Source organism: Ctenopharyngodon idella, chromosome 18, assembly GCF_019924925.1.
Source record: "Ctenopharyngodon idella isolate HZGC_01 chromosome 18, HZGC01, whole genome shotgun sequence".
In the NCBI taxonomy this organism is placed as follows: Eukaryota; Metazoa; Chordata; class Actinopteri; order Cypriniformes; family Xenocyprididae; genus Ctenopharyngodon; species Ctenopharyngodon idella.
Genome location: NC_067237.1, coordinates 26,558,685 through 26,571,298, shown reverse-complemented (window position 1 = coordinate 26,571,298; position 12,614 = coordinate 26,558,685). Strand labels below are relative to the sequence as shown.

At 37.7% G+C, this 12,614-nt stretch overlaps 2 protein-coding genes across 5 annotated transcripts; one reads left to right on the top strand and one right to left on the bottom strand.

Annotated features, from left to right (window-relative positions):
- Window positions 1-244: 244 nt before the first annotated feature.
- Window positions 245-4,983, top strand: zgc:56622 (uncharacterized protein LOC326033 homolog). 2 transcript variants are annotated; one of them, XM_051870060.1, is made up of 10 exons: window positions 246-486; window positions 987-1,157; window positions 1,259-1,375; window positions 2,225-2,302; window positions 2,391-2,507; window positions 3,510-3,622; window positions 3,802-3,889; window positions 3,969-4,052; window positions 4,289-4,371; window positions 4,787-4,983. In XM_051870060.1, exons 1-10 carry the CDS (start codon window positions 397-399, stop codon window positions 4,818-4,820), a joined length of 975 nt encoding a protein of 324 aa, XP_051726020.1. In that variant the 5' UTR covers window positions 246-396; the 3' UTR covers window positions 4,821-4,983. The 2 variants fall into 2 exon arrangements, with proteins under 2 accessions (XP_051726021.1, XP_051726020.1); XM_051870061.1 differs by lacking the exon at window positions 1,259-1,375 and having other exon boundaries at window positions 245-486.
- A 563-nt stretch (window positions 4,984-5,546) lies between these two features.
- Window positions 5,547-12,602, bottom strand: klhl36 (kelch-like family member 36). Of its 3 annotated transcripts, none has more exons than XM_051870059.1 (5): window positions 12,463-12,602; window positions 11,075-11,157; window positions 9,308-10,381; window positions 7,135-7,292; window positions 5,547-6,392 (listed from the first exon to the last, which is right to left on the bottom strand). In XM_051870059.1, the coding sequence occupies exons 2-5, from the start codon at window positions 11,147-11,149 to the stop codon at window positions 5,819-5,821; spliced, it is 1,881 nt and encodes a 626-aa protein (XP_051726019.1). In that variant the 5' UTR covers window positions 11,150-11,157; window positions 12,463-12,602; the 3' UTR covers window positions 5,547-5,818. The 3 variants fall into 3 exon arrangements, with proteins under 3 accessions (XP_051726019.1, XP_051726018.1, XP_051726016.1); XM_051870058.1 differs by lacking the exon at window positions 12,463-12,602 and adding an exon at window positions 11,872-12,083; XM_051870056.1 differs by lacking the exon at window positions 12,463-12,602 and adding an exon at window positions 11,404-11,550.
- Window positions 12,603-12,614: the final 12 nt, after the last annotated feature.

The following is a 12,614-nucleotide window of genomic DNA, read 5'->3' as shown; positions in this document are numbered from 1 at the left end:
GAAAACGTAATTTATTTTTGACATTTTAATTGAGCTCTATTGGTTTTGAGGATACTTCCTAATTTACACACACACACACACACACACACACGTCTCGAGGAAGTAACACAGGGTCACATGAGCTCTAAAGGTCACCTTCACAATTGTGCCAACAGCCTGAGGTTTCAGGAAACATATGTACAGGAACAATAGTGATAAATTATCTGCACCCACATGCACATTTACACACTGACACACTCCTTGTCAAGTTCAATGATTAACTGCAAAGATAAAGAGAAGGCAGTTCTGCTCAAACTGTAAAGAGGAAGATATGAGCTAGAAATATAAAGATAGGAAAAAGACAGGAAAGACAAGTCAGTCCACTTAGCTGCTACTTACTGCACAAATCTTTCTTACATGGAGGAGAGAGCCGGACAACCTAGGACGATTGAACTAAATGATGGCACATGCATGCCACTACTGGGACTTGGGACATGGAAGCCAGAGGTAGCATTTCATTTCTACAATAGCCTCATACTAACCTCATATACATACATATATAGGATAAATTCAGATCAATCAGGAAACTTTTTTAAACTTTCAGATTTACCTGAATAGGGGTAGGGGACATTATAGGGGCTAGCTGTCACATTGGGAATTATGTGGAAAACTATAACTACAAGTTTCATTGCACAAATTCTAGCAGTCATTTTCCATGTTTCAATGATTATAACAATGACAGTTTTCCATTGTGAAAACATGCCCACCTCCCATATGTGCGTGTGTGTTACTATTGTTATATTGCTAATCTTTCCCTGTATTTTGTTTAATTTTGTTCCCTGTATCAATTTTGTGATTTCTGTTTTTTAATACCAACATATGCATTCCACTCTTTCAAAAACCAAAGGACAGCCGTTTTGTAATGTTTAATAGTGCAATAATGGCATACTCTTATGCAACAGAAATGATGCATAAGCAATGATTTAATGTTTTACAACATGGTGCAGGCCACTGGCCCAGATATGTGTCAAAGGGCAGCTGAGGCAGCGATCGCTGCTGGATATCGGCATATAGATACAGCCTACAGCTACCGGATCGAGACAGAGGTGGGGAAGGCCATTCAGTCCAAGATACAGCAGGGCATCATCAGACGCCAAGACATGTTCATAGTCAGTAAAGTGAGTTCAAGTTGTGTTGGTGATCTAAGGTGAAATTAATGTAGACACATTTAAAAGGAGCAAAAACATCAAACATGCAATAACGTTGCCTCTTTTTCCAGCTGTGGTGTACTCACCATGCTCCTGAAGACATTCCAGTTTGTTTAAATAAATCGTTAAATGACCTTCAGCTAGACTACCTGGACCTGTATCTAGTGCACTTTCCAGTAGGACTAAAGGTAGCTAATACAAGAATCAGTGACCTCAAACATATATGTGCTAACATATAATTTTAATAAATTCAGCTATTTTTTTGTCTTGTGAATTATATGTAAACATCTTTTATGTAAAATATCTTAATCAGGACAGGACTAAATAAAAAATAACATGCATTTTGTATTATCTCTTTTATTTTGTTAAAATTTTTCACATTTTCACAGATTCTGCAAGGGGTTCACAAACTTTCAAGTGGCACTGTATATGCACACATATATATATAATTTGTTTAAAATAAATGTCATTAATCCATTTTAGTTCAGCCCAAAGTAAAAATTGTAATAATTTACTCACCCTCATGTTGTTCCAAACCTGTATGAGTTTCTTTCTTCTGTTGAACACAAAAGAAGATATTTTGAAGAATGTTGGCAATCAGACAGTTGACAGTAGCCACTGACTTCCATAGTATTTTTTTCCTACTATGAAAGTCAACTGTCTGATTACCAAAATTCTTCAAAATATCTTCTTTTGTGTTGAACAGAACAAAGAAACTCAAACAGATTTGTAACAACCTGAGGGTGAGTAAATAATGACAAAATTTTCATTTTTGGGTGAACTATCCCTTTAAGTTCCCAAATAGCCTCCTTTTACCTCTGTACATATCAATATCAAAATCAATATCAATATCAACATATAAGTTTATTAGTAGCCTCCCAAACATAGTTTGTTGGAGTGTTCAGTTTCTCACAGTTATCAAAAAAGCTTTAATTATGTATAGCCTTAGGATCAGTTACTATTTTTAATCCTTAACTGAACTTTATTTCTTGTATTCAAGTTAAAGTACTAATTGTTTGCTTTACAATAACTTACAGAAAATGGGCGATGAGCTTTTCCCAGAAAAGGATGGAAAGATGCTCACAACAAACATAGACTATGTTGATGTCTGGAAGGTAATGCTAACCGCTAACACTCAACATATAATGTTAATACTTTGCTAACGATGTCAAAGTCTTTAGAGTGTGCTGCCGTCTATTTCAGGGAATGGAAGCTCTTAAAGCCACGGGAAAGGTGAAAAGTATCGGTGTGTCTAACTTCACAATCGAACAACTAGAGAGATTGCTATCTGTGGCCAAAATTCCACCTGCTGTTAATCAGGTGCATGAACATCATATGATTGTCTACCAAGTTATTCATCAAATGATGTTTGGTTAGGCCTACTTATGCTGTATTCACGCCATGTCGTAATTACAGTAGATGACAACAGCTTTATCAGCTTTTATATACTGGCCCTGATAATCATCACACATGCACTTACCGCTAGCTCCATTAATGTAAATCCATTTTAATGAATGAATGACTCTCTCTACCCATTACTCTGCTCTTCGTCAAGACGCGCTTGCACCACCTGTTGGTAAGATCGACTAACAGCAGATGGAGGTTATGCTCGGTACTCTACTGCTTTTCCTGCAGTTCCCGGATGTGAAATGTTGAAATTTGAACCACTGAATTTGTGGACGCGAATTTGAAACGTGAAATAAAATGGCCCGAAAATTGCCTGCTGAATATTATAGGTTGTATTTTTTAAACAGAATGAATATTTTGGAAGTGAAATCTGAAAGGTGAATATGGATTATTGAATTTTTAACAATGAAAATGTGTGTGAAATGTTTTGAATTGAAATATTCACAGCTTAAATATACGACCATGTTGAATTTCAGACCATAAAAATGCAAGCCCTAAAAATACAAGCACGGTTAATGCAATGCATATTTTTTTTCAAGCAGTGCAATTCAAAATGCTTTTTTATTTCATATGGCATTGTTTTACTTCCATATTGTTCACGTCCTCGGACTCAAAATTATGCAATTCTATGGCAACACTATCAACAACAAAATGAAACTGCAGTGGTCAGGTGGTACATCGGACATGACATGGTACAAGTCGGAGCTCCACGAAAATTTTTAGTTTACAAGACGATAGGGGATGTGAATGCGTTTTACAAGCAGGAATTTGGAAATTGCGGTAATTCAGACATGGCGTGAACTCACCTTTAAATAAGGAGTCAATAAATAATATTAGCATGAAAAATATTCAGTCTAGAAAAGATAATTGACGTTAACAACATTGCAAATAGCCTATCTATTTGTGTATCTACAGGTGGAGCTCCATCCTTACCTGGTTCAGTCTGATTTGATTGACTACTGTAAGTCCAAGAACATTGCTTTAACAGCCTACAGTCCATTTGGCTCACCTGGGAGACCTTCAGAATAGTAAGTTTAAACAAGCCTATGTAGAAGTACAAAGACATTTTCATAACAAACCAGCTATAAATCTTATCAAAGTGAATAAGAAGGTTGGGAATGTCAGATGAGTTCACTAAAAACATCATTGTCAAAGATTATAACCTAAACATCAGATGTTATTTTTTTTCATTTTCTTACCTCTGAAGCCAAAGAGGAGATGCAGATCCCAGGACATTACTGGAGGATCCTGTTGTCGGGGATATTGCCAAGAAGCACAGACGGACCCCTGCACAGGTCATACCTTTCTCAAAACAAGTATCGTCATCCACTTTTCCCTTTTTGGGTTTTAATGTTGGATTGAATTGTCCTGCAGGTTCTGTTGAGGTATCACGTTCAGCAGAGCATTGTAGTGATCCCAAAGAGCATGAAATCCCACCACATTTTGGAGAACACAAAGGTAAACTACTGAATATTCCATATATCTCAATATTATTATTTCTCTTAATGATGTCAGTTGTTACCTTGAGCTTTCATTCAAGCAAAATATTATGTGACAAACAGTAGGCATAATAAACATTTCTTGTAATTTTAAATTTTCCAGTAAAATTTTCCACATTTTAATCAGAATGAGGGTGTATTTTAGATACTGTAAAATTATTATAACTGTTATCACTATTATGTGTCTGTGTGCAGATCTTTGATTTCACTCTGGATGAAGAGGATATGAATGCTCTAAGGTCTCTGAATCGAGGCTGGAGGGCCTGCATCATTACACAGTAAGAGAATATGGTTTTCTCTTTTTAAAAAATAGTATGTAAAACAGCATGCAATATGCAACTGTAAACACTTCAAACAGTTGATACACAGTAGTGTTGCATGTTTATAGTTTCAAAAATAACTTTTATTTTGCATTTAAACTATTTTGTATAAAAATGTCTTAACTTGGGAAATCAAGAAGGAGATGTTCAAAACGCAACTGATATTCCTTCCAATCAATTGTTCTGGAAATGGAAGGTCACATTAAATGCATTGCATTGTGGGATACAAGTTACTATAGCATACTGCATTTTGGCAAGTAGCAGATCATTTGTTCATACAGAGAATTCTCAAAATGTGAACTGTATACTTGCAAAATACTTCAGAAACAAATATCTAACGATCAGTCAACCGGATGGTGTTGTTGCTCCTCAGATTGGAATCACATCCCTTCTACCCCTTCAAGTGAAATGCTGTTAGTCCTGGATGACTAACTAGAGAAAATTGATCAAGCACTTCTGGAGGCTGGAGTAAAGAAGATACTGTTTTTGTTCATTAAGTTAAGGTATTCATATGTGTATAGATAAACTACCACATTTTAAGGCACTGGAATAAAATGTTTTTGAAAAGCACTGACAAATGTCATTACTGTAACTTCAATAGGTTAAAATAAAGCATTTACACTAGTTTAAAAGTTTGGGGTCAGTAAGATTTTTAAAATATTTTTATCTTTTGCTCACCAAAGCAGCATTTATTTAATATAAAATACTGTAAAAACAGTAATACTGTGATTATTACAGTAACAATAACAGTTTTCTATTTTAATATATTCTAAAATGTAATTTATTCATGCAATTTCAGCAGCCATTACTCCAGTCTTCAGGGCCATATGATACTTCAGAAATCATTCTTATATGCTGATTTGGTGATCATGTCTTATTATTAACAATGTTGAAAACAGTTGTGCTGCTTAATACTTTTTGCAGAAATCAAGATACATTTTTTCAAGATTCTTTGATAAGTAGAAATTTCAAAAGAACAGCATTTATTTGAAACAAATCTTTTGTGACATTATAAATGTCTTTTTAGTCAATTTAATGTTTCCTTGCTGAATAAAAGTATTAATTTTTTTTTTTTAATCTTACTGACCCCAAACTTTTGAATGATAAGAAAAAAGACAGAGGAAACAGGCATGTAAAATGGTCACTTAAGGTTGTTTTAATTGTAACTCAAAAGAACTGAGAACTCCAAAAAAGTTTGTAACAAAAACTACAATATTAGTTTGTGCTTTTCAACTTTAGTTCATAGTCTAACATATCACAGTATCTCCTGCTAAACTCTTTTTAAAAGGATCTGAGAAGCAACCAATGGCATCAGGCTTATGACAACCTACATTCAGAAAGTCAATTCTCTCATAAAAGTGTTCTTCAGATTACTTTTTTGAATCCAGTAAGCTGCCCCAGACAATCACCTGTGTTGCTCTTGGCTGGAATTCTGTTTGTCTCTTTCTGAGGTATGACCCTCTATACTGTTGGTTTGCTGGGGTCTGACAAGGCACACACACGCCGAAGCTCCAGCAATGTGCTTCGGTAGATTTGGACCCAAGACCCACTGGCCCTTGTCTGGAACAAACACTTGAGTGCCCTGAGAAAAGTCCATGGCCTCCCATGTGTACCCTCCCAGTACGTAGATCTTTCCATCCAAGACTGCCACCCCTGCCTCACTGTTAGGGTACTTGAGAGGGGCTACCTTGGTCCATTGATCGGTCTGCGGGTCAAAGGCCTCCACTCCCAACACGTCAAAACGCTCCATGCTGTCCTCATGGTCATCACTGCCCCCGATGACATAGATTCTGTCCTCCAGAGATGCCATAGAGTGCCAGCCTCGTGCCAAGATCATGGCCTGTCGTTCTGTCCATGTGTCTGCAGTTTTAGGGTCATAACTTAGCATGTCACGTCTGTACGGGCCGATCTGGTAATCATGACCCCCAGAGATATAGACAATGCCATTGTGGATAGTCCCTGCATGACCATATGTGAATCTATGAAAAAAGGTTTTTAAAAAAAGTTTTAGGGTTGTTTGTAAGGTAAGTTTTAATAATAACATTTGACATTTTTATTTTTAATTGAATGTGAGAAAAGATGAGATTTGACCAACTTTTATGGTGTTTTTTTGTGAATATTTTTGTTTTGTACTTTGTCAGCCCCAGTAAATTATCTTTATGTTCCACAGTGGAAAGAAAGTCCTACGTGATTAAATGACATGAACGTGAGTGTGATGCTATTCATTTGTGATGGAAGTACACTAACGTTCAAAAATTTGGTGTCGGCATGATTTAATGGTTTTGAAAGAATTCTCATGCCTACCAAGTCTGCATTTATTTGATAAAAAAATACAGTAAAACTGTAATATTATGAAATATTATTCCAATTCAAAATAACAGTTTTCTATTTTAATATATTTTAAAATGTAATTTATTTCTGTGATGGCAAAGCTGAATTTTCAGCATCAATACTCCAGTCTTCAGTGTCACATGTTCCATCAGAAATCACTCTAATATACTGATCAGGTGCTCAAGAAACATGTTGTTTTTTTTTTAACCGTGAAACATTTTTATCAAAACTCTTTGATGAAAAGAAAAGTCTAATAAAATATAAATTTTCTTATATAATCTTGCTGACCCTAAACTTTTGAACAGTAGTGTACAAAGTGAATTCAAAATACATATCCACATAAACATGTGCCACCTTAAGAAAAAAAATGATCAAAAACAAATAACCAACCTGGGCAATCCTGCAACATAGGCCCAGTAGTCTTCAGCAGGGTGGTACACTTCAACAGAAGACAAAGCACCGCTATCATTGCGTCCCCCAACGGCTATAAGACAGTCTCCCATGGTTCCCAGAAAGAAATCCACACGCCGCTGGTTCATAGGGGCACCCTGCAGATCAGCAGATCACTTGGATTATCATTCACAATTCTCTACTTGTCACATGCTTGGGAATTTGCTTTCTAATTTTTTATTTTTTTTTAAATTAACACTCAATTTGACATTTTATATCTTTATCTATATTATTATCTCTATAAAATTAAAGGTCTAGTAATAACTGTGACTTCACTCTCCACCAACATTACTTCACACCCTTCATCCAACCTCTGGTCACTTAACCTCCGTTCTCGCTCCTACACACTTTTCCTCAGTGGTCTCTGCATCCCTCCCTCCCACTAACTACTTCCCTTCTCTGGACATCAATGAAGCAACAGACACTCTATGTTCCACCTTAACATGATAACATCTGGATAACATCTGTTCTCTCACCTCCAAGCCACCACATGTGACACCCTCCAGCCCCAGGCTCACAGATGTTCTCTGTGAACATCAAACCAAGCTCAGAGCTGCTAAGAGGAGATCTGTCCTTATTATATTAGACCTGTCAGCTGCCTTTGACATTGTAAACCACCAGATCCTCCTGTCCACCCTTCCTGACTTCGGCATCACAGGTGCTTTACTTCAGTCTTGTCTCAAAAGCCGGACTTTCAAGGTTTTCATTGGAAAAGAAAGGGTTATCTGAGTCACATCACTGGGGTGCCTCAAGGTTCAGTGCTTGCTCATCTTTTTTTTCCATTTACACTGGGAATGATCTTAAAGGCACATGGCTTCTTCTATCACTGCTATGTAGCTCTATCTGTCATTACAACCACCAGGTAGTTTGCTCTTCACAAAATCAGACCCTTCCATGCAGAGTATGCTACACAACTTCTTGTCCAAGCTCTTGTCATCGCAAGACTGGACTCCAGTCAGCGCAACTAATGGCGATTTTCCACTGCGTGATATAACTCGGCTCGGCACAGCGCGGCACGGCTCGGCTCGCTTTTCCACTGCAGTTTTGTACCGCTTCAAAATGGGTGGGATTATAAACTGATCATTATAGTTGCGCCGCCTCTACTGCAGTGGATCCGGTCCTCTGCTACCAAAGAGAGGAACATCTGCACCCTGTCTACTGACCACGATACAGCCATTTCTTTTTCAAGTTGGGTACAACAGTCATTTAAAGCAAGTCGTTTAAAAAAGTCGTGCGAACATAATTAAGCCGTAACGAGCCGTACCATGCAGTGGAAAAGCGCCATAAGTCCCTGCAGATGTTCCAGCTGCTGCATAAGAGAACCCATGTCACACCACTCCTCATCTCATTCCATTGGCTCTGTTGCAGCCAGAATCAAATGTAAGGCTTTAACGCAGGCTTTCAGAACTACCACTGGAACAGCACATCCCTACCTCAGTTTTCTTCTAAGTTTATACTCCCTCCCACCAGCTAAGGTCACTGAATGATCAAAGCTTCTTGTTCCTTCACAATGAGGCAAAGTCACTCTTTAAAACTTTCACCCTCTCTGTTCCTCTCTGGTGAGCTGCCACCTTCCATACGAACTGCTGCAACCATCAAATTTTTCAAGAAGCAACTGAAGACACACCTCTTTCACAAGCACTTAACCACCCCACACCCTTAAACAAATGCACTTACATACAGACACACACACACACACACACACACACAAAGAGTTCTCCTCAGCATTTCTTCTCTTCTAGAGCTTGCTTACAAACGTAGTTGTCAAATAAACCTGGCACTGTTTATTACGAATATTGTTGGCTCCTTGACTTATTGCCTTGTTCCTCTCTTGTAAGTCGCTTTGGATAAAAGTGTCTTCTAAAAGCATAAATGTAAATGTAATGCACCATTACAAATCAAGTTTCATTTTATCCCATCTATGTGCACATTTGACAGTAAAGCATTGTTCTTGGGTTTGGATGTAGTAATAAATAAATAATAATAAATGTAGTAATAAAAATAAACAAAATAAAAAGTGATCAGATGCAACCATTTAGTCATAGTCTGGATCACTGCTGTTGAAACTTAAACGTCGCTGGCTTTTCAAACTGTCAGGGGTGAAGCAAATTACCTTAACCCATAAGTTGCTTCGGGGGTCATATCGATACAGCAAGTTGCTTGCAGAATCTCCCCCATTGTCCCGCGAGGAGCTCCCACCTGCAGTGAAGATAAATCCCCCCAAAACTGCAACACAGTGGTGACTTCTCTGAGCTGGCAGCTGTGTCTCGACAACCCACTTTCCTGCTTCTTCATCCAGCCAACACACCTCGGCACTCAACTCCTCTCCACGTTCAGACACCTCCCCTCCCACTAACAGCAGACGCTCCACACCTCCTCGAAGGCCTGTGCGTGCTGTCTGGAGTATAGGTTGTGCGCTCAGTCTCGTGTGGTAGCCCACTGCTTCCTCCACTAACGCCTCGCAGCCTGCATCCGGAGGCAGCAGGGAACGTATGGCCGGCAGTATGTGCCCTATGAGGTCATCCGGCGGGATGAGAGCGAAACGAATGTTGGAGAGAAGCTGCTGGGCGAACGCAAGACGTTCGGGTCTTTGACTCAACCACTGCAAGGCGACCTGCAGAAGAGCTTGCTCATTCTCGTGCTGCACCTGCTCATCTGCGAGGTAAGCACAAAGCTTGGGCAGCCGCACATCTTGGAGGAACTCAGATGTGATGGAAAGCGTGGTGAAATGCTCCAGAATAAAGTGGTCTATGAAGGCATCCAGCCGGTCTAGGCTATAAAGGAAGGCAAGCTCCTGAAGGTACAAGTAGTTGTCCTCACGTACCTCTTTCTCCAGATATTGGCAACAGAAATCTACAGCTCGCCACACCTGCAACAAGTGAGCAGTTTCCAGGACGTAGTCGATGTTTCCACCATCGAGTGGTAACTCTCCGCTGTACAGGAAGTCCACTACGGCTTTAACACCAACGTATGAGGCTCCCACCAGCTCTACCTCTGCCTCGTGTTCCTCTCGCATGCCCAAGGTGAACATCGCCTGGAAGTAGGGGCTAGACACTGCAAGCAAAGCCCGATGTGCAGGGATCCGCTGGTCATCGGCCACCAGAACAACATCACACAGCTGGCCATGCTGTCTTTGCTCATTTAAACCTTGAAGGAGGTAGTTAGCCTGGTCTGCCCATCGATACACCTGTTGCACATCAGAGTAAGTTAGTGCATGATAGTTTCAAGACACTTGAAACAGAGTTTTTTTTTTTTTTTTTTTTAAAGTTTTTTGATAAATATTAAATGTGCAGTTTTTCTTATCATCCCAATTCTTATCATCCCAGTGGTTTAAGACTTTATACTGATACCTGAGTGCATAAAGTTTGTTAGCTAGTCATGTGATGTCAACATGGTGCCACTCATAAGAAGGCCCACTCCATGAAGAATAAAAAGTTTTCTAGCAGATATAACTGGAGTCTTCATCTCATGTGAGTGTAGATAATTTTTTTTTTTTTTAAGTTCTGTTAATTTATTGACAAGTGAACTTTATTCAGTAAAAAATGACTGAGTGCATCTTTAACTTACTATACAAATAAAAATTGCTTTTATTAATAATTCAATTATTCAAGAGTATCAATGTTTATATAACATTATTAATTTTAATTATTATTGAAAAATTATTATTTATTAAAAGAATATGACAGGGTTATGCATCAGTGTTATTTTACTATTACTTCTATACTTAGTAATTTTAGGAACGTTACTTCACCTTTATTCATTCAAGATTTTTAAATTCAAGTTTTTCATATGATATTTATATTTTATTGCAGCTTTATTTCAATTATCGAAAATGATTTTAGTTAGTTTTAGCTAACAATAACAACACTGTTATGCATACCTTTGAAGATTCACTTATTCTGTGAGGACGTGAAAGACGAGATTGCTTCCCAATGTCCATTGTGTCACCTGCCATAAGACTATCTGCAAAAATATCGTAATCAAAATTAATTCTCGGGAGCAATTAAAAGTAACCATATATAATATACAATTATATAACGTTCAAAACGGGAACATGCATTTTAGAAAGACAAAGGCTGTATACAAAAGGAAAGGGGCATTTAGACAATAACTCGTGACTACATTTCACTGATATTCAATTTAATTGGACATATTTGATCGATACAGCTATGACAACAACTGTATAGTAAAATACGGATATTATTTTACCATTTTTCCATTCTTTGTCCGTATTAACTACTAGTTAAATGCCCGTACGTGACTATAAACAAGTTATTTTGGCCGTAGCACAGTGAAGCTGAGTTCTCACTTCCGTGTTGACCTTTACTTCAAAATAAAAGTCACTTTTTTGTGCTCAAGTTCACCCTGAAGAAATTCAGACTGTACTAATTATAATAATAATTAATAATAGTAATACGGTACATGAAAGGGGCTTCTTGGCTCACTGATCATCACCTCTATATTAAACGTTACCAAACATAGTAGGAGGATATTGTAATGTGAAAATAATTATATAATTATATCGGTTTGACAAAGCCAACATACTGATCTACTATTTAAGCTTATTATGATTATTACGATAATTTTTCTAAGACCAAATTTCTACAACTAACTCGACAAGCTATGACCACCAAACTCGGCAAAGATAGCCTATCTTTTCTGACTGGTCCGACTTACGGTTTTCCTTAAACCGGCGATCAAAAATCCCATAGACTTCATGAAATGCTCGAATGAGCCAAAACAAACTTAAACTGTCAAAAATTCAAATGTAAACAAACACAGAAGCCTTTATTGCTGCCTTCACGTGCTATCGGAAATTTGATAATTCCCACTTCTGAAGTCGTGATTACGAGCTCATCGCATTCAAGTTTCGAGATGGGAGGGCGTTCATGTGCAATTTTTACCTAGGAAACTCGTATTTACGATAATTCAGAGAGCACGTGAAGGCAGCAATAGCCTCAATTATATCTAGCTATCTATTCAATTAGGCCTATCTATCTATCTATCTATCTATCTATCTATCTATCTATCTATCGTATATTTTAAGTTTTTATGCAACATGATAATATGTTGTTATTTTGAAATTAATTTATTCTATTCTGAATGAGAATTTCAATGGAAGGGATGTGCTTTTTGTAGCCATGCAAATAATTGTAATGGTCCTAGAAATAATACTTAAATTTTCTTGATTCAATCAATCAACCAACCAATCAATCAAGAAATATATATATATATATTCGGGTGAAATAATTTCTTGCTGCAATTCACCTATGGTAATTCTCGCTGTAATCCAAACCGAAAAGAACAACGTCAGGACGAACCCAGGTCCACAAGATGGCAGAGTAACTCAGACCAAATGTTATGACAAAACAGAACTGGTTGGATTTAATGTAGTTCAATACCCAGGTTGGCCATTAGGA